Raw genomic sequence first — 22,510 nt, forward strand, 5'->3', positions numbered from 1 at the left:
TCATAAGGTTTGATTCAATCCTTCTGCCTGGAATCCATCCCCTTTCCCCCACTTTAGGTACCAGAATTAAAGCTTTTATCCCTCTTCTTTCCCCTTAAAGGCTCTTCACTAGATGCATTTACATTTGCTGCTGTTAGTTAAGAGGTTCCTAAGTAATTTTCTTCTCTCTGTTTTTGTTTTTAACTAAGCTGTAAACATCTCAAGGGCTTGAACTTTATCATCTCTTTATTTTTCATCCTCTCAGTTCTTCTATAATGGTTTGTAGATACTGTGATTACTCGATAAAGAGGTTGGCTAGCTGGATGCCTCTTTTGTTATCCATTTTGCTAACTGTGCTAGTGAGTAGACCTAGCTTTTTAACCAAGACCCCAAAGTAATATTTGTACTCTCTTATGTAAAGCAGGACTGTTTTGGTTGGGGGAGGAATGGAGAACAAAGTCTGCTGGGCCCACCTCCTCCTGCCTGCCAGGCTGCCTCCTCCACTCCACACTCTTAACAGTTACACATAAAATTCTCTAGAATTAATAGAAGAGTCTACCACTTTTGATAAGATAAAACTTATGGTAATGTGTATGTTTTTTTTAAAAACATATTGCATAGACATTGTCATTATTAATAGTACCAGTGATTACCTTGTCACGTATACCCAGGCCTCATGGACCACTGATAGTTCCGGGATCTTATTTTGAGCGCCTGAATCATAGTATTGCAGAGTGAAAAAAGAGCCATGGAGTCAGAAGGCTTGGCTTTAACACATACTAACTGTAGAACTCTGGGAAAGATGCTTAACTTCTTTCTCTGTTTCCTTAGCTATGAAATGAAGATATTAATCTTTATATTATATGCTTTAAAGTTGTAAGGAAAGTCCTTAATAAATTTGACCTTTGCTATGCAAAGGCTATCATTCAGCCATAGTGACCTACTTGTGTCACAGGTGATGCTCCATCTCTTGTCTCTGCCTTTGCTTTGCACTGTCTGTATCCCATGCTCTTGCTCCTTCAGATTCTTCTGGCTTCTTTTAACACTCGCCTCCAGCAACACTTCTTCCAGGAGGCCTTTCAGGATCCTCCCAACTGGGGTAATGTCTTTCCCTCTAGGGCTGTTTTCCATGTATTCTGTATTCATATTGTATGTCTTCTTTTACAATGGGTAGTTTTTCTTTAGTAAGAGCAGATGGAAAAAAAAATTCTTCTGCAAATTCAAGGTCTGATGTGTTTTGAGGTTTATGTGAATATTTTTCTCTATCAGTAGCCATGTGAACAACTGGGTCTGCCTACAGCAGACTCTGAATCAGCAGCCTCAACAGCTTTGCATCTTCCCCAACCCCAGATTCCTGATTAAAGAGACCTACTGGGGCCCCAGTAATATATTCCTGGGAATTCACAGAAGCACTTAAGACCTCTACCTGAAGTGCAGAATGACTTGGATCAGAGGAGGTTTTATACTCTGAAGGAGATCTGGATGGAAAAATTCTGACAGTGCTTTCATGGCATGTCCCAGAACAATCTCTTACTGGGAACCTTAAGGGAAGGGAAGGGATCAGAAGAAATTCATGAAATGAGCAACGTGCCTTATCTGGCAAGGAACTTGGGAAACCAAGGGAAGTTAAATAGAAACTTAAAAAGGAAAGCAAAACTCAAGGTATGGGGATGCGAGAAGCAGTTAATTGAGATAGCTTAATAGTAATACAACTACAGTAAGCATAGGCCAGGTCAAATTAGTCTTAGTCTAACATATTGGGTCTCTCAATACCCTTATGTTATCCTTATTCCAGGTGGATAGGGAGCCTGGGACTTGGGTTTGGTGTAGTTGTGGTTGAGATAATCAGTGGACTTAATATGTTTCTTCCTAATATTCATCAATGATACAAGATTGGCTGTGTTATAGGATCTTATTGTTGGGACTTAAAAAACAAATTTCCTAACGTAAGAATCATGGGAAAATAACACTGATCTGGACCTCAGTTCCTAATCTGTAAAATGAGGTAGTTTGACTTGTTGGCCCTTGAGGTCCCTTCCAACTCTAAATTTATGGTCCGATAAAGGATCTGGTAAAGAAGCCCAATTCAAGTTATCACAGCTTGGACAAAGGATGTACTTGGCCACTTTGTCTGATCTCCATTGCAGGCTAGAGCTCAGTGTGTTGGTGACCCACAGTTACCAGTGTCCCTCCAGATATGCCATCATGCGTCTTTTTGTGGACTCTAAGAACGTTGTTGGTTACTGCTAATTAGCCAGCGTTAATTATAAGAACAGCGTGCATTAATGTGCTACTTTTACTTAAAATAATTAGGTAATTAATGTCTGCTTTTCTGTGCTGGAGTTGAGTCCCTACTTTTTGCTACAATGCAATCCTGGATGGCAGATTCTATTTTCATGTATTATGTAGGAGAGGGGTTGAATGTCTTAACATTAAATCCTAGATATGACCAACACAATTTCATAAAAGCAAAGCTTATTACAATGATAAGCCTCTATAGTATTTTTTAGTAGTAAAACTATTTTCAGAGCCCAATAAAATGGGAATAAACATATTGTATATAGATTATACAAAAGCCCCAATGTGCTATACATAATTATATCACATAAAACTGCAACTCTGTTGTACCATAAATTTGACATATCTAAAACTGTATGCTATCTATACCAAATATTAATTGAACACTTAATTAACAATTTTCCTTGCTGCCTTAGCATTAAAAAGCCTTTGAGGGATAAATTGGATGGCCCACCTTAAAAAAAAAAATCTACTAATGGAAATTTGAACTGATGCTTTTTTTCTCTCAATACATTTCCCTGTAGCAAGCAGAAGCATTCAAAACCATTCCATTGACCTTAGGGCTGCACTCAAAGCTGGGATCATTCTTTTCAAAAATAGCCACTGCAGCATATAAATATTTGAAGGCTTTACAAAGAACCTTCGTTGTGAGGGCTGTGATATTAGGAGTTCCTTGAATTTGGTACAATTCATTTTCTTTTCTTTGTCACCTCTGCCTTCTTCCCAAAAAAATCAAGCTCAAGGTCGTCTCTGATTGTGAAAGAATGATTTTAGGGGGTTAATGTGGGAAGGAGGAGAGGAAGGGAAGGGCAGTAGGTCACTGAGGATATCCTAGGACAGTAGAATAGAACTTTGTGATACAAAGCTGTGGTTGATATTAGAACTTGGGCTCCAGGAGCACTGAGATCAGCTAAATCAAGGATAGCTTGGACAGGGTGACCGGAAAGGCTTTTTGGTTTGCTTTTCACTGGTCATAGCAGTGGGCATGTATAGGAAAGCTAAACAGGTTCTCAGAATTCCAATTGACTTTGGTTGCAGGTTTTCCAAGGTCTATGAAGGTTGTTGGTGTCATGGAGGTTTGTGAGTGTCAGGTCGTAGGTAACCCTATAGTTTAAGAGATGGAGCTTTGATCTTGGATGATGGTCAAGAGCAAGGCAGCGTCTCAGTCCCAGAGAAACTGGAGTATGGAGCAGGTTGCCAAGAAAAGTACTTTGGCATGAGGAAGTGGGGTGGGGAGGAATAAGAAAGAGACACAGCTGTTGGGATTTGAGGTCAGATTAGAGAGCCCAGTCCCGGAGAGGCCATTTACTAGAACCAGAGTATAAAATCAGAGCAAAGGTCATAGAATTATAGATTTAAACCTAGATAGGCCCTTCGACAACATGTTATCTAATCCCCTCACTTTAGAAATGAGGAAACTGAGGACCAAAGAGATTGTTATCCCACACCAGGCCCACTTTAACATATGGATTCATTGGTTCTTTGTGTGGTCACTGCCTGATAGCCCATACTGGTTCCAAAGTTGGAGTTTGAGGCACTAAGTCTGCAAATGGTCGGTCAGGTACTAGTGGCTTCAGGGGGTGTATAGGCAGGGCAGTCACTTTAGTTGACGGTAAAGGTGAAGGTAGGGGTATAAGTGGAGCAAATGAAATGTAAAAGAAGGTAGGAAAAATAGACTTACCAGTTCCTAGCATTTTGAAGCTGTAATTCCAGTGCCCAACATAGGATATAGTGCCTTGCACATAGTAGATGTTTAATATTGAGTTAGATTGATAAAGGTGAAAGTAGTTTATAGTTTTGTATGTTCTAGGACTGAAAAGTCATTGAATTTGGCGATAAAGAGGCTCATATCTCATAAGAAGGCTATTTTCCTTTGGGGAAAGTCATCTGAGCAGAGTGGTAGAGATGGAGTTCGTGGAAAGAGGTAGTGAGGTCAAGGGAGTTTTTTTTTTTAAGTGAATAAGAAGATCTGCAACTATGATGAGGACAAGGAGCCAGTAGAGAGGAAGAGATTGAAGATTCATGGAGAGAGAAAGGATGATTGATGCAACAAGGTCATGGAGGAGAGATGGCATCAAGGACAGGTGAAGGATTGGCAATTGATCAGTAATGTACAATATCTGCATTATGACAGGATCATAGATTTGGCTGGTCAGAGGTCATCAAGACAAACCTACTTATTTAACAGATGAGGAACCTGAGTAGAAGTTAAATTATTTGCCCAATGTCATACGTCTAGTAAGTGTCTGAGATGGAATTTGAACCCAAATCTTTCTGTCTTTCAAGTCCAGTGCCCTATTCACTACCCCAAGCTATTTATTAAATATTTATAGCTTCATGTGCTCAGTGTGTATCTTTATGAATATGTGAGGATATTTCTGGTTGATTTTGGGGAAGATTGTTGGTAAGGCATGTGACCTATTTAGTTGAAAGAGTTTCTTCTAGAACAGGAAAGAAAGTCTAACACCAGGCATCAAATTCTTTGATGTTACCTTTGAACACTGCTGTGTAAAAGAAATAAGATAAAACTGGACCATTATACAACCATATTTCACTTTTTCACTCTGATAGTGAATGTGTCTGACAGGGTATAATCACTTCTGGATGATTGGCAAGGCTAATTGGAATGGCCTTGGAACTTGATGAGTTCATCAGCTTAACTTTTCCAACCATCAAGTCCCCAGGCCTTCTGATGGTATCATACTTTTATGAGATTGATTATCTTCTGGAGGTTAGAGTACATTCTATATGATAAAGAACAAACATACTTATTACTGTTCATAATAAAGCCACATAATTAATGATGCATAATTTGTAGACCAAAGGACACTGGCCAAAATCTTGTCAGGAGTAGAGATTGAGTACCGAGCTGTCACTTTCTGTTCTCATTGGTTTTCTCACTTTTCTTCTGGAAGACATTATTGAGGCTAAATAGAATCACAGTACTGTCTGAGAGCTCCTGAGTTGAAGGAGAAGCTTAACTCCTTTACTCAGTGATGTTCTTTGAGGATCCGGGCGCATGGTTGATTAACTTCTTGTTGGAAAGCGGCATCCAAAAAGTCTCCATAGCCTAGGATTGTGCCCTTAGAAAACAGAATGTCTGTGAGGCACGTCAGTGCAGGGTGAATAGTGAATTAGGGAGCTATATATTTAATTATATGTAGCTAGGTGGTGCAAGGAATAAAGCACTTGGCCCTGAGCCAGCAAAACCTGAGTTCAAATCCAGCCTCAGGCACATACTAGCTGTATCACCTCAGGAAGGTCACTTAACCTCTGTTTCCTTCAGTTTCATCATCTATAAAATGGAGATAATAATAACATCTACCTTGAAGGGTTGATGTGAGGATCAAATGAGATAATATTTTTAAAGTGCTTAGCAAGTGTTTGGCACACAGTAGACACTATATAAATATGATTATTTTTATTAGCAGTAATACTTTTAAAAATTAATGTACTGTAAGTTTAGATCACAAAGACTTGTTAACCAGTGAGGTTAACTTGGGGATCCAGGAGCACCTCATCACATCTGAAGATCTTTTAAGTATAATCTATTTTCTGCTGTGCAGGTCAACTTAAAGAGGGCCAATTTAAGGCCCTTGAAGATGAATAGCAGAGTCAAAATTTGATAAGATGCTGAAAAATGTGCTTGGACTTGTGCACACTGCAACACAGAGCATTGTTGTAAAATCAGAAGGGTTTTAGAGCCAGAGGAAATCTCAGAAAGAGTAGCAGCAGTGCTTTAGGCATTGCCTTAATAGAGATGCTTCCAACATCATAAATGTAACTCCCTCTATGGACAGTAGGGAGTCTGCCAAATTTGATTATATGGACATTGTAACTGGAAGAGAAATTGGATTAAAAGCAAGAATTAGTAATGTGCTGACAGGGGTCTTGGGCAATTCCTGAAATTACCCCAATTACCAGCTGATCAATTAGCCACTTTAAAAACTTTCTCTGATAAATGCTTAAATTTATGGAAAGTGAGTTAGAGCCCTTTCTGAAGCAACAAAGGGATAATAGATTTACTTACCCCCAATAATGAGACCATTAAACTTACGTTTGGTGAAATATTGGCTGATGATACATGGAATACGTATATTACTGCTTAATTTTCTTTGGAAAAGTTGATTACTGCTTTTTGAGTTTGGCATGTTCTCTCTCTTTCTCTTTCTATATACACACATACGTACATATATACATATATGTATATGTGTATCATTTTCTTGCCAATTACATGTTAAAACCAGTTTCTAACATTTAATTTTAAGTTTTGAGTTTCAAATTCTATCCTTCCTTCCCTTCTGTCCCCCCTCCTTGAGATGGTAAATAATCAGTTATAAGGTATACATGTGCAATCATGTAAAACATTTCCTTATTAGTCATTTTGTACAAGAACTCGAATAAAAGAAAAATTGAAAGAAAGTGGAAAATTGCATGTTTCAGTCTATTCAAATGATATCGGTTCTTTCTCTGGAGGCAGAGAATATGATTCATTAGATCTTTGTGGTTGTCTTGGATCATTGTATTGCTGAGAATAGCTAAATCGTTCATAGTTCTTCATTGAACAATATTGCGGTTAGTGTGTACAATGTTCTCCTGGTTCTGTTCACTTCACTATGTAAGTCTTTGCAGGTTTTTCTGAAATCATCCTGCTTGTCATTTCTTATAGCACAATACTATTCCATCACAATCATATACCATAGCTTGTTCATTGATTCCCCAATTGATGGGCATCCTCTCAATTTCTAATTCTTAGCCCCCACAAAAAGAGCTGCTATAAATATTTTGTACAAATAGGTCCCTTCCCCCTCCCCCCTTTGTTGATGTCTTGGGGATATAGACCCAGCAGCGGTATTGGTATGTTCTTTAGCAGTAACCCTAAATTCACAAAGCAAATTTGTTGTTAAGGCACAGTTAGACAGTGGGCAGGAGGATTAATTTCTCTACGATGGCGTAAATGTTCCCAGTATCTTAAGGTTAGGGACTGGACTTAATCATTTCATTGGAATAGGGAACTCCCAGCTAAGGAAACTTGAGTCTACCAGGGCAGGTCAGTACATTCTCCACAATTTCATAGTCTTATAAAGCTGTCTATTGCTCTGAGATGTAAAGTGACTAGTCGAGGGTAACACTGTCCATATGTGTCATATGTAGGATTCGAACCTAGGTTTTCCTGGCTTTGAGGCCAGTTCTCTAGCCATAAAACCCTGTTGCCTTTTTTTTAAACTTAAAATAAAAGGAATCAGGGAGAAAAGTCTTTAATTAAAATATATTGAGAGTGTGGGGGTGGGGAGAGGAAAAGAAGGGAACAAGCATTTATTAAGTGCCTACCATGTGTCAAGCACTGTGCTAAGCATTTTTTACAATGTTATCTTATTTGATCCTTACAACAACTCTATGAGGTAGGGGCTATTATGATCCCCATTTTACAGTTGAGGAAGTTGAGGCAGAAGTAGGTTGAGTGACTTTCCCAGGGTTGCACCTGAGGCAAGATTTGAACTTGAGTGTTCTTGGCTATAGGCCCAGCCCTCTTTCCGTTGTACAATCTGGATGCCTGTGGAAAATAATATAATCTTTCTTTGTCTGTCCCTTCCCCCCCCCCTTTTTATTATGTTTATATACATGTATCTGAAAGTGAGTTCAATTTATTTGGTATCTGATAAACCTAAGGATTCAAATGGAGAAACTTAAGTTAGAATATGTAAAATTGGGGGAAAGTCTAGGGGTCAGTCTTTGTGGGAATGTTCAGTTTGTGGATGAATAACAAAATCTAATATTTTGTGAACATTTTCCATGGGAAGGGAAGAAAAGCAGCTCAGGGTTTTAGAAGTGAATATGAAGAATGTTAAAGAAATATATGAACTGCCAGGACTAGCAACTTGAACCTTGTGGAATCCTGTACATGGATACATGGATCCACAGAAACGTGAATTAAAGTGGGGAAAAACTTTTTCTGAATTAATGCAAAGTCTGAAAAATGTTATTTAAAGAAGTTTTTGAACTCTGTGTGCTGTCATTAAAATTACATCCCATTGGAGTCGCCGACTTGAAATGAAGTAGGCTTGACTTCAGATTTAACTTTTGTCATTTATTAGCTCAGTGACCAATGAAAATAAAATCACTTGATCTTTCTGAGCCTTGGCTTTCTGATCTGTAAAATGGGGATATCTTTCTAGTTTCTACCTTCAGGTTGATTGTGAGACTCAGATGAGGTGTTTTGTATAGCACTTTTCAAAGTTGAAAGGGCTACACAAATGTCCATTGTTGTGTTGTCATTGTGTTCATGATCTTTCTTGGTTATCTTAGTGATGTTAAAGGGATATGAAAAACTTTAAACTTAGCAAAATGTAGAATTGTAGGGTTTGGGCACTTAAAAAAAATTTTTAGCCGTGTATAGATTGTGTCTTAAAGCTTTCCCCTCTTTTTTGACTTCAAAGAAGCAAGTTCTCATCCAAAGAAGTTTTTTCCCCTTGAGTATTATGGAATAAGGATTTATCAAAAATCAACACCATTTATTAAGTGACTCCTGTTTTCCATCTCCTGTGCTAGGAGCTGGGGATACAAATTTTAAAAATGATACTGTCCCAGTGGGATAGAACTTGTTCTGTTAAATAAATTCACAATATATTTAAATATATACTATGTGTATATAATTAGGTAAATATGCATGTGCATATATGTATCTGTGTATACACATACATATATATACACAGTGATGGGAGGGAGGTATTAACAAGGGAGTCTGAAAGGGGTAGCCCTTGTTCATCTTGAAGACTTGAGATTACATTTGAAGGAAGAGAGAGCACCCCGAGTATTGGAGGATGCTTAGAGTGGAAGACAGTCCATGCAAAGTCACAGAGATAGGAAATAGCAGGTACTGTATGGTGACTGGCAAGTAATCTGGTTTGACTAGAGTAAAGAGTAAGATAAAGAAATGTGTAACTGTTCTGGAGCCAGACTGTGAAAATTCAGCTTTAAGTGTCTGTCCAACAGGGAAGTTTTTATTTTCGCTTATATGCAGCAGGTAAGAGCTACAGTAGCTTCTTCAGGAATAACATGGAATATCAATTTGGAAGCTGGTGGATTGGAGAGGAATGCAGTGTGTGTATAGAGGAGATGGGGATGCTCCATGTTCATCATTTATCAGGATATTGCTCATTCTTTGCCAAACTTTTATATTTTTCCCATTTCTCTACCTCCTTTCTGTACTTTAAAATCATTTTAAAAAAAGCTGACACTTGCCACGAGCTCACATAATTTATGTAAGATCATTTTGAAAGCTGTAAGATAATATAAAAACTATATTAATACTTAAAGCATTATATGATTTTATCAGTATTGGACGCTTCTGTTATTGACATAGGTTCCATTCTCTCCAGTGCTACTATATGAATTGTGGCTTCTGAAATCTATTGACATTTAACCAAACTTCTGGTGATGAACCTCTCACATGCTGTTCATCATTGGGTCCATAGTGAAGGTCTTTCCATCTTGCCAGGATGAGGAAAAACTTGTGCTGTCTTTCCACCTGTCTGGTTACCCCTTATTCATTCTTTGCTGGATCTTTGTCCGAGCCATGCCTGCTAATGGATATCTCCCAGGACTCTGTTCTCTGGTCTCTTCTCCCTCTGTGCTGTTTTGCTTGGTGATCTTGTCAGCTCCTATGGATTTAATTATCATCTCTAGGCTGATGATTGATTCTCAGATCTACTTGTCCAAGCCTAACGTTTTTCCTGCCTTCCTGGTTTGAATGTCCAACTGCTTATTGGATATTTTCAAATGAATATCCCCTGCATACCTTAGACTCAGCACATCCGTAAGTGAGCTGGTCTTTCCCTCCAAACCCTTTTCTCTTCTCAGCTTTCCCGTAGAAGCAAAGGTATAGTTTTGGAGCCAGTTCAGGTGGTTAAATCCCGTTCATGGAAATGGGCAAATGCTTTAAATCAGGGCTTAATTTGATGATTATTGATTGTCTGGACCTAAGAAAGTAATAGAAAAAATAACAGTAATGCAGATTAGACTTAAAAGGGTGTTCTGTAAACTTTTTTGGGTTTTTTTTTTAAAATTTATTAATTTATTTTGATTTATCAACAATCACTTCTGTATGCTTTTGAGTTGAAAATTTTTCTCCCCTTTCCTCCCCCCCCACCCTCCCCAAGACGGCGCACAATCTGATACAGGCTTTACGTTTACAATCCTATTAAATATATTCACATTAGTGAAGTTGTAAGTAAAAATTAAAACCAATAGGAAGAACCATCAGAAAGATGAAACAAAACTCAACAGAAGGTAAAAATAAGTGATAGCGATTCGACTTCCATAGTTCTTTCTTTGGATGTGGACAGCATTTTCCATCCCAAGGCCTCTGGAGAGGTCTTAGATCCTTGTAATGCTGAGAAGGGTTCAGTTTAACAATATTAGTCATCGCGTACTGTGGCTGTTATTGTGTACAAAGTCCTCTTGGTTCTGCTCACTTCAGTCAGCATCAGACCATATAAGTCTTTCCAGGTTTTTCAGAAGTCAGCCTGTTCATCCTTTCTTATAGCACAATAGTATTCCATTACATTCATATACCACAACTTGCTCAGCCATTCCCCAATTGATGGGCATCCTCTCAATTTCCCATTCTTTGCCACCACAAAAAGAGCTGCTATAAATATTTTTGTACATGTGGGTCCTTTTCCCATTTGTTTGATCTCTTTGGGATATAGCCCTAGAAGTGCTATTGCTGGATCAAAGGGTATGCACATTTTTGTAGCCCTTTGGGCATAGTTCCAAATTGTTCTCCAAAATGGTTGGATCATTTCACAACTCCATTTGAAGGGAATTGTTAAAGATTTACCAGCTTGCCCAAGTGAAAGGACACCACCATCCTCCTGGTTACCCCAGGCTCACAATCTAGGTGTCATCCAGAAATCCTCACTCGTATTACACATTACCCTCTTGTATCCAGTCTGTCACCAAGTGCTGTTGATTTTACTTCCATAACATCTTTGGCAAATGTGCCCTCTTCTCTCCTCTGATGCTACCATTCTGATGTAGGCCCTCATCGCCTCATGTTTGGGACTACAGTCTCCTTGCCTTAAATCTCTCTGCCTCTGCCCCAGTCCTCTACTCGGCTCTCAAATTGATCTCCCTGAAGTACAGGCCTTACCATATCACTTTCCACCTCTCCCCATTCAATAAACTCCAGTAGCTCACTGTCACTTCCAGGATCAAATATAAATCCTCTGTTTGTCTTGTAAAGCCATTTATAACTTGAGTCTCTCCTACCTATTTAGTTTTGCTACACTTTATATACCACCCCCTCTCCCATGTACTCTGAAATCCAGAGACACTGGCTTCTTTTCTGTTCCTTGAGCAAAACATTCCATCTCCTGACTTTCGTCCTGACTGTGGCTATTTTTACTAGTTGTCCCTCATGCCTGGAATGCTCTCTCCTCATCTATGCTTCCTGGCCTCCTTTAAGTTACTGCTAGCATCTCACTTTCTACAAGAAGACTTTACTAATCTCTCTTAGTGGTAGTACCTTCCTTCTGTTGATTACCTACAATTTATATATCCTGTATATATCTCTTATTTGCACTTACTTATGCTTGTCTCCCCCATATGACTGTGAGCTTCCTCTGAGAGCACAGTATTTAGCATTGCATGACACATAAAAGGTGCTTAATAAATGGTTTTTGACCGATTGATTAGCTTTTCAGATGTCAGGGTCATCTTTATGCCACGATGGCATTTTAGAGTAGAATTTTAATGAAAAAATAATGATGATAATTATTCATAATGAAGTAGACCTTGGCTCCAACATTACTAAATAGACCTTTAAGTCTGTTCATCTATTCTTACAACATTGAGAATTTTCTGTTTTTTTCATATAGACCGAGACTTTCTTTTAATGGGGATTTGCTCCTTTTGTGTAGTTCTGTGTCAATATCAGTTTTCTTGTCTCATAAAGGATGTCCCAAAAATCTTAGAGCAGTTTTAAGCTATTAATAATTGATATTTAAGCTATTAAGGCTCGAAACTACCCTAAGACTTCTGGGACACCTCATGCTTAGGTTTTACACTCTTTGATGGCTTGGATCCCATCTTCTAGCAGAGTATATAAAAGTATTAGATCAAGAGGCTGAATTTCTAGTTCACTATTCACTACTGCATACCTTGTGCAAATAAGTGACTTAACCTTTCCAGGCCTCAGTTTTCTCATCTGTAAAATGAGAGTATTGGAAGATATGATTCTCTAGCCCTGTTAGCTCTAAATCCACACAAATGTGTAATATTATATAGATGCCAGTCGTTATTTAAGTGACCTTGTAACATCTAGAGCAATACTATTAATGATGATGATGACAATGATAACAGAGCATTTTGGGGACAGGCCTATGATTTCATTCATATAAGGAAACTCAGTGACAGCACTGTCTCAACCAGTACAGATCAACAGTTGCTCTGTATTTTAGTGTTTGAGAGTTGCATGGGGAGTTTAAGGAAGGTGCGTAGGGTCCCATTGTCTCTATGGGTCAAAGCAGCCCTTGAATCTAGTCTTCTGATTCAAAACCAACTCTTTATCCACTGGGCTCATAATATTAACAGCTGAAATTTATTTAGCATTTTTCTTTGCTTTCATCCTCATTTGGTCCTTATGATGTAGATACTCTCATAATACCCCATTTCATGGATGAGGAATCAGGCTTAGGAGAAGTTTTTGGTTTTTCTGAGATGATTGTAAAACTTACAGAGGCAGTATAATATGATTTAAAGTAATTTAGAATTGATTTTTCTCTTTGACAATGGGAATATTTTGGGAAATGCAAACCTTTAATTAGTAACAGAGACAGTCCTCAATTTGCAGACACACCTGACTTGTATCCCTCAGGTGGGAATGGCCATCCTAGGCTTGCTACTGTTAGGGGTTTGCCTGCCACCCATATCTCTCTTGTGTCTGCACCCTGCCCTGGGCCTTTGGCTACCACCCTTTGCTACCTCTACTTCACCTTTAAAGTCTTAGTCTTTGTTTTTCAGTTTTCCCTGGGGAGCGAGCAGTGTGCTGAGAGGGGATCCAAAAACCTTGGCAGGCCAGCCAGCTGATATGTTCTCCATTTGTCTTCTACCCCCTACTCCCGACCACCCATTAGGAAGGAGAATATTTTGTCCTACTTGTTCCTCATTGCCTCCCCCTCTCTATTCCCCTTAAACCCTTTTTAGATTTTCACAACTTTTCTTTCCTTGTGTTTGTTTGTCTTTCATATGGAGGCAGAGGCCAGATAAAGACTGAATTTACGTCCCAAACATCCTCATTTGGAACTCAGAATTACATTTTCCCATTGAAGCACTATTATTCAGTCATTGAATTAACACACAATGCTTTATTAGTGCTGTTCTTCAGGTAAATTATGAGTTAAACAGCCTTTTACTATTTGGCCTGGAAAGCTAATCACTGCATATAACATTGTTTCTGTTGGGGACAATGTGTTTTGAGTTCCAAACAACCAATGTGAAAATCAACTTTTACAACACAACCCATTTTATAATTTATAGAAGGCCTGTACCTACAATATGCTAAATCTTCTACTAATCAAAATAAGTATAGGTAATGTAATGTGTGCCCGAATTAAATTTGTGTGACGTTTAAATGTACTTAATGTTTTAAGTGAAATAACTCGCTGAGACCTGCCACATATCCATATATATCACATGAACCACAAAAACCACGGTGCTTTCAGTTACTTAAATTCCTATCAGAATTTTACTAAATAAAGACAGCCTTGGGCCAAAGTGGGCTAAAAAAAAATTGTGGCTACATATTGGTGACTGAAACAGCATGTACTAGAGGTTTGATTTCTAAGCCAATTTAGGACGTTAAGAACAATAGACGAGAAAAGAATAAAAGTGAGAACAAAAAAAGGCTGCTTGTTTACTAATTTTAAGGAGAATTTCCCCTCAAGCATCATAAATGCAGTATGATTCATTAAGTTAGAAATCAAATTATATTGCTATGGCACCATATAAAGTATATTTTAGAAAGGTATATATTTAATTGGAAAAATTAGACTTTTAGTTTTATTTATTGCAGTCATATTTCTAAATTAAGGTAATTATGTTATTTTTGTGGGACCAGTTTGAGTTTGTGTAGATACTGCTTTTCTCATAGAAGATTTTCATCTCTTTTGTCAATGTACACAGTAGAGTCAGAGAAACTTTCCATAACCAAATGTGTTAGATGGCTAATAAAATCTCTAAAAGTAAATGTTAAAAGTCTCTCCTTTCTACTATTGAAAAATAAGTTCATGGCGATTAATGCAAGGTTTATTGTAGCATGAGAGATGTTTTTGTTTCTCCTGTGATTCCACTTGAGTTTCAATAAGCATTTTACTTGAAACGTTCAATAGTTAGAAGAATCCAGAATGTGTAGTATTTAGCTCTTGCTAGACAAGTGGGATTTGTTCTTTCCATTCCAGTTATCAAAAAGATTAACCCTTTGCCCTCAAAGTTCTAATTGTAGCCATTGAGAAACAAAGGAGTTGTTTGTACAAGACAGAAGAGAAATGAGTTCTTTTTTTTTCCCCCAAGTGGAATGTTACTTAGTTGAAGGGGGTTACGATTATTACACACATTTTATCTTGTATTTCAGGCACCAATACAGGCAACTGGTGAAATCACATTATGCAAGACTGGATTTCCTGAAGATGTTTACAGTGCAGTCTTATCGAGGGGTGTGCATGAAGGACAACCTCTTCTCAATGGTATCATTTGAAAAGAAATATTTTTTTTTATGTTCTGTGCTTTTTATAACAAATTGGTCATTTAAAAAAATCCCTAAATCCTTTCTACTGTAGTAACCAATGTGAATTTTTTAGTCACTATAATGAGACTGTAGGGATCATATTCTGCCCTTATCATAAGTTCATGAATCTCTTATAGTAGATAATTGGAAGGTTTCTGTACTCTTGCTAATATTCTTTCATATAGCCTGCATTTTGGTTTGCAATACAAGTCTTACTTTGAACTGTTTACTATTTTATTTTCTGATAATTGTGCCATTAATCTAGTTATCATTGTTTTAAGGCATATCAGCCTGATAGTAGGATGATCAGAACTTGGGTTGGCTTCACAGGGTACAGGAGAAGACTTTGAGTCAGAGAACTTGCAGGTATAGGGAGAAGTGAGATTCATTGAAAGGACACACAGGAACAGATTGCAGCAGCTGCATAAACTAGTGGATACAACTACAGCCAGACCCAGATCATCACCAGAAACTTATGTATCGCCCTGGATCCCATACTCCCCATTACTGAGCATATAGTGGCAGGAAGGACAACTACCTCAAATTCTGAGTGACTTTGGGTCTTCTGGGACAGGACAATCATCTATCCCAAAGGAAAACTGGATGAAAAATATTATGACACTGACATTATCGCAGTGCAAGGACCTTTGAGGGGAAGATAGGGAACTAGCAGAATCTCGTGAAAGGTGTAACATGATTTATGTTATTTGTGAAAGGGAGCCTTGGAGCCATATGATACTAATTCTTATAAAGTAGGGAAGAATACAACTCCAGGCATGAGTATATGACTATCTGTTTTTCTTACTTAAATCTGAAGCTGTGATTTCATCAGTGTCAGGAACTCTTGGTGTAGAAACACTTTCCATATGTGGATTAGCGACTCTTCCCCTATAATTTATTGTCTCTGAAAGTTGCTTGAGATACTTCGAGGTTGAGTGATTTGCTCCTGGTCACACTACTCTGTGTTTCAGAGGCAGGTCTTGAATCCCTGTCTTTTGATTCCAAGGTTAGCTTCTAACATGTAAGCACTTAATAGAGTTAAAACAATGATATGAGTGGTATCCTCCCAAGCCCAGCACTTGATAGCATGCAATAATTGCCTATTAGGGGAGCAAAGATAGGTAAACTTGTGGGTTTGCGGTTTGTTTGTCTTTTTTTGTTGTTGTTTTGGAAAGATAACTACATTACTCACAAAGGTCCAGACTATACTTATTTTACCTGTGAAGGTGGAGAGGGTATACAGATAGATAGTGTGATTGGCAATGCCAAGCCTTTTTTCTTTCTTTTACTTGTTGACTGCCTGCTAGCCAGTCATGGGCTTCAATTAGAAGCATTATTCTTGGGTCATTTTAATATTTCCTGCCTTCTCTTGCATATCTTTCTTTAAGCAATACCAGAGTCTGCTATGGGGAGACCCAAGTTTGTTCTAAGTCAAAAGTCACCTACGGAGACTAAAGGGCTCCTTCCAGGCTGTTACTTGAGGATACAATAGGGAATAGTTATGTGGTCATTCCCTGAGAGGTCATTTTCATAAGCAGACTGTGTAGTTACTCAAATGCCCAGTTCAAAGAGGTGGCCCTCAAAGAAGGAATGCTTTCTATTACTTCAAGTAGTAGAGTGCTCATGGTATAAGCCCAACCCACATCAGCGTATTCCATATAACCTTTAGTAGAATAGTGTATGAGGATCATAATATTCTGGCTCTACTGAGACTCAGGCAGCATATTGGACCAGAAGAGCAGTGTAGAAGGGGCCCATTTTCTACTACTTGGGAAGCAGAGGTTGTCTGCTGAGCCCCCATAGGAGTAGAGGTGCCATGAGAGCCGCTAGCTATCTGACTTTCATTGTAAGATAGCATAATGACTCATTGAGAGCCTTGAGCATGGTTAGGAGGTACTTTTGGTTTTTGTCATTGAATACATCAACCATGATTGGGTCAGATAAAAGTTAATCATAGGGCCTGATAGAATTCCTTTGGAGTCGGGGCTAGGCTAAAATCATTGAAAGTCATTCATTAGTCACTCTAGCTGTCTGTATCTACATCCTCCCTCTTCCTCAGTCCTCCTGGGGAAAGCGTCTCAGTCTAAACATCCTGGATCACAGGCAATGAAGATTGCCAAGCATTTTGTTCAGACTTTTGGTTTTTGTTTTTAAATTAATTTGAACGAAGTTCCACTTAATACGCTGAATCAAAAATTAAACTTTTCCTAGAAGATGAAGTAGTTCTTAAAGTATTCATATTAATACATAGCATTGTAAAAGTGAGCTACTTAATGAAAAAAAGGCACACCATCAACTTTGAATGGAGTTGAAATGTAGATTCATGGTTGAACTACTTCCCTACAGTATAAGAGTTCGTAGAAATTGTTAGTTAATTTATTGAGGTGTGGCACTAATGATTTTTAATATAGACTAATATCATATCTAATTATCCAATTCGTATCTAATTATATATTCAATTCAGTTTTAGTTTTCCCTATAAATCTTAAAAAACCAAACAAACCAAAAAACCCCCTTAAATCTGAAGTGTAGCTAGGTACCTTAAATGAACAAGTGATGTTTTTTCTTCAAATTTAACTGCAGGGGGATGGGACTTCAGTTAATGATGGGTTTTTTTTTTCATAGGCCTATTTATTATAAAAATATGAGCCATTGAAGCTTGAAAGAAGAGAGACTTGGTTGGTGTAGTTTGATCTAAACTTGAATTGCATATCAGTGTTAAAAATCTTTAAGACTCCTTTATAGGATTGCTTTTATAAAATTCTGTGGCAACCAGAACTAATTAGATTTTCACAGGGCTCTGCCATATGCCCTTATTTGAAGTTTTGTTCTTGTGTGTGTGTGTATGTATGTGTATGTATATGTATGTGTGTTTAGAATTGACACATCTGAGTAGTTAACTACTTAAGGATACCCTAGATTGTGAGAAGTTTCAAAATATAAGACTTTTCCTCACCTCTCAACTACTGTGCCACAGATAATTATTTCATCTCCCTCTTTACAGTAGGAGTCAGTGTGGTATATAGTGCAGTAGAAAGTCCCCAGCCCCCTAGTTCTGGCCCTTATCACTTCTCACTTGGATTATTGAAATAGCCTCACATGTCTCCTTCACATAGCAGCCAAAGTGGTTTTTCCCAAGGCCTCTACCCAGTGAACTCCAGAGGCTTCCTTTTACTTACACTGGCATTTCAAGCTCTTCCCAATCTGGCCCCTTAGCCTGTATATTGACTTCCCTTTAAATACTCTATGGTCCAGTCAGGCTTGGCCTCCTTACTATTCTTCTCACTTGCTTTTTAACTGCCTATTTCTCCTACCTGGAAGGCATTCCCTCCTCATCTCAATTTCTAAGAATCCCTTATTCCCTTCAGTGTTTAATTCTAGTTTCATATTCTATATGAAGCCTTTTCTAATCTTCCCCAACTGATAGTGCCCTTGCCCTAACATTTTATATTTGCCTATGTTTATATTGCCTATGAAGGTGTTCTGGCAGATGTTTAACACCTGAGTAGGAACACACTTTTAAGTTTAATTTGCATTATTAACACTTAAGTCTAGACAAGCAGCAAAACAATAAATCAGTCCCTGATTTTTTGTGTTTGTTAATTTCCACCCAGAAAATTTAACTTTTGGTAGGTTGGAGTTAGCCACAGTATAGCCTCTTCTATTTGTATACTTTTCTCCACTGTAGATTGGAATTTCCTCAAAGACATACATTCATTTTTGTCTTTCTATCCATTAGTGCCTGGCTCATAGTAGTAGGTGCTTAATAAATGCTTATTGATTGATTGGAAGAATTTGAACCAGAGGCAGACTCTGTGTGTGTGTGTGTGTGTGTGTGTGTGTGTGTTTTCTAGTAGTCCCTTCTCTATTGAATATTTAATGAGTTTTTGTCAGGGTCACTTGAGATAATGTCAGTGGAAATCCTTTGAAAACTCTTAAGGCGGAAGAAAATGTAAATTACAATTGTTCTGTTAAGATTTATGCTTGCTCACATAGTTTTTGTTTGGGCCTTATTTTCCCCCCACCTAATGCTGCTCTTGCCCTCCAAATAAAAAAGAGTTTTCATAAAATCATAGATTTAGTGCTGGAAGGGGAACTTTGGAGATCATGTTATCCAATTCTCCCTCACTCTTCCTCCTGTCATACAGATAAGTAAACTAAAGACTCAGAGAGAGGTTATTTGCCCAAGGTTGCACATATAATAAGTAACAGAATTTGAATTTGATACCCAAGTTCTCTGAGTCCCAATTCTGTATTTTATACAATATATCATAGTCTTTATGGAGGTGAGAAGGTCCCAGTCTCTTGGATCGTTTTCTCTTTGGAAATAGAGGGGGCAGGTAGGTAATATAACAGAACGCTGGGCTTGAAGTCAGGAAGACCCAAGTTCAAATCCAGCCTCAGATACTTAGTAGCTGTATGAATCTGGGCAAGTTACTTTATAAAACAACAAAAACAGACTGCCTCAGTTTCCTCATCTGTAAAATGGGGGTAATAATAGCACCTACTTCCTAGAGTTGCTGTGAGGATCAAATGAGATAACATTTGTAAAATCCTCAGCAAAGCGCTTGTCAATATGATAGGTACTATATAAATTTTAGCTATCTTTATTATTATAATAGCAATCCATATGTGCCGTTAACTGAAGATGAGCTTCTGCCAAAATTTAAAATGCCGAGGTGCTTTCTTTCTGTCTGACAATTTTTTTCAGAGTTGTCAACATCCTCATTTTGATATTTCCAGTGATCTGTGAATTTTTTGTTATGGGTACTATTGCCACAGACACAGATCACATAATTAAACTGTGGTCCAAAAATGCTTGTAGCCAAAGTTAATGGTTGATAAGTCTTTTTCTCAGTTGGGACAGCAGCCATACCAGGGTGCCCTCAAACCCATAGTTCAGACTTTTCCAATTTAGTAAGCTTACCAGTGCATATGCTTCTTTGGCTGACCCTTCAAAAACTCAGGGTCACCTTTACAGTGCCATATGACCATTATCAGGCTCAAGACTTTAGTGGAGGTTATCAACACCCTGTCTATTTTTAATTTTAAATGTCTGTGAAACGACATGTCTTCTTCCTAGAGGCTAAAACATGTGGCATTTTCAAGAGACTATGAAAGGGACAGAAGCACACATTATATTGCCTTATCTCAGTAATGGTTCAGACAAGGCGAAAAAGAGACACCGATTGGATTTTTGTCTCCCACAAAATTATTGTAGTGGTTAATTCTTCCTCCACATTTTGGTATGTCTAAGTGTGTACACTTTTTTGGTCACTACATGCCATTGACTTGTTTGATCACAGTGTCATATTGAAATACTCTCATTGTAAAAAGCATATTTTCTGGTTATTAGATAATGCCAGTGACAGGAATTGAGCGGAACTTCGTGCCAAGGTCTCTTAAGCACAAACTGGAGAAAAGACTTACTTTTTCTTTTCCCCCTAGGGCTAGAAATATAAAAACTTGGGAGGGAAAAAAGATCTTTGTCTGTAGCCCCTGCTCTCCATAGAGCAATTATGTGATTGTTTCGGTTGGAATTCCTTCCAGTGTCTATAGTTGCAGTTTGCATAGTCTTTAACTGCCTTTTGGTGTTTATAAGGCTATTTGTCAGATGATATATCATTAGCTTTTCTTTGTGTTTCTTAAAATATATTAAAGAGCACCAAAATCTTAAGAAAAAATCCAAAATACTGTTTTTAAAAGAATGAGTATGTGTATGAGTAAACACATTTGTGGCCAGGAGCAAACCTACTCCCCAACTCAGGCTTTTGTGAAGCCTGAAACTTTCCTTTAAGAATGAATAGCATATCTGGTGTAAGAGGATTTGGGGAATATTACTGCTTTGGAAGGTTCTAAAGTTTTCACTCGTACATTTTGTTTTGTGTTTTGAGTTCTTCTGGGAGGCTTTGCTCATACAGTTGAAACAGATATGAGTGTGGCACAATTAAATTCATTGAATTCTTTTCCTTGTGGACAGTGTTTGCAGTGCTTTGGGGTCTGGATGAATTGTTAGGTTAACAGTGTTGTAATTCTGCAGTCTGAGCTCTTGACCTGAAACATATAGGGAAAGACACAGTCCTTTGGTATATAGAGAGCCAGCCTATCAGTATCTTGCCTGTGATTTCATAATAATATGAAACATATCTTTCTCTTAATGATACTATTATTGTGCTAATAACAGTATTTATTAAATACAAGCAATGGGGAGAATTGTACTTTGAGTGAGGAAAACCTGAATTCAAATTATGACCCTAACTCTAGCCGTATAACCTCTGGGCAAGTCACTTAATCTCATTGTTCTTTAAGCAGCTACTTAGAACTTAGTTCCCATACAAAGAGTTTTCTCTTTCTAACAAATACCTTGGATATGTGGTATGTGCTTCTACATGAAAGGTGTTTGGCAACCATAATCTCTTGATTTCCTAGCAGTAGGCCAATACTCAGTCAAGGTCCTCCTTTGCCTTTTTTTTAGCACAATGTCTTATACATGGTCACTCAATGAAAGCCCATTGAGCTGGTACCATCTCTACTGACAAAAAATGGGGAGAGAGGGAAGGAGAATGTTGGGGATCACTAACACAGCTTACTTTGTAAGCATGCTTGCCTTTAAAGGTAGATGAGACCTTAGAAAAAATATTTTAAATTTAGGTTAAAAAAAGTGTGATTTCAGTATATGTTCTTGTATTGATGAAATAAGATCATGTAAAATGATAAAGTTTGCTTACAATATAATATGATTTAATTTATGATGAAATATACACAGTAAAATCATAGAAAGTAGATTTCTATGTATGTATGTATTGGGCATAAGCGGGTTGTAGCATGTAAATGGTCATAACTTGGCTTGCAGGAAGTGGTATGAAAGACATTATTGATGATAATAGATGACTTGAAAAGGATGCAAACTGGTCATATACCAGGAATGAGAGTTAACAGATGGACAGACCTGAGTATTATGTTGATACTTTTGAGGAACTTCATGCACAAGAGCAAAACTTTCCAACATATTGGGTGATTCCTGGGGAAAACATGGACAGTCATTTGCAGAGGATGAGAAAGCATGCAGGGATTGCATTTAGCATCGGGAAGAGTGTCCATATCTCTATTGAGGTGTATCAAAGAGTTTTGATAAAGCCCTTCAAGATTACCTAGTACAATCCACATTTTTTCCCTTAGTAAGAAAGTTGAAACACAAACTTGCCTGAGGTCACACAGCTTGTTAACCTAGAATTGTTTTCTATTATCTTAGCTCTGTAGGAGACCAGGTTGATGAGATTTGACATGGTAGGTTTTTTACATTTATTTATTTATTTGTGTGATGAAGAGAAAGCTTCTCTTTTTAATGTGTTTACTCAGCAGAGTGAACAGTGGTGATCTACAGGGTATCTTTGGGCGCAGGTAGTGATGAGAAAAACTAACCACCCTATAAACTTACTGCTTCCC

The 22,510-nt window shown here is 37.9% G+C and overlaps 1 protein-coding gene across 1 annotated transcript in view; it reads left to right on the plus strand.

The window, feature by feature from the left end:
* The window catches only part of CDH2 (cadherin 2), a 259,793-nt gene that overhangs the window by 16,044 nt on the left and 221,239 nt on the right, over positions 1-22,510 (plus strand). Inside the window, exon 2 of the mRNA XM_020992563.2 lies at positions 14,912-15,023. Within this exon, the coding sequence (XP_020848222.1) occupies positions 14,912-15,023 (112 nt within the window). The remainder of the gene's footprint in view (positions 1-14,911; positions 15,024-22,510) is intronic.

The sequence above is a fragment of the Phascolarctos cinereus genome, unplaced genomic scaffold (assembly GCF_003287225.1).
Source record: "Phascolarctos cinereus isolate Bilbo 61053 unplaced genomic scaffold, phaCin_HiC Scaffold_4;HRSCAF=312, whole genome shotgun sequence".
NCBI classification, from domain to species: Eukaryota; Metazoa; Chordata; class Mammalia; order Diprotodontia; family Phascolarctidae; genus Phascolarctos; species Phascolarctos cinereus.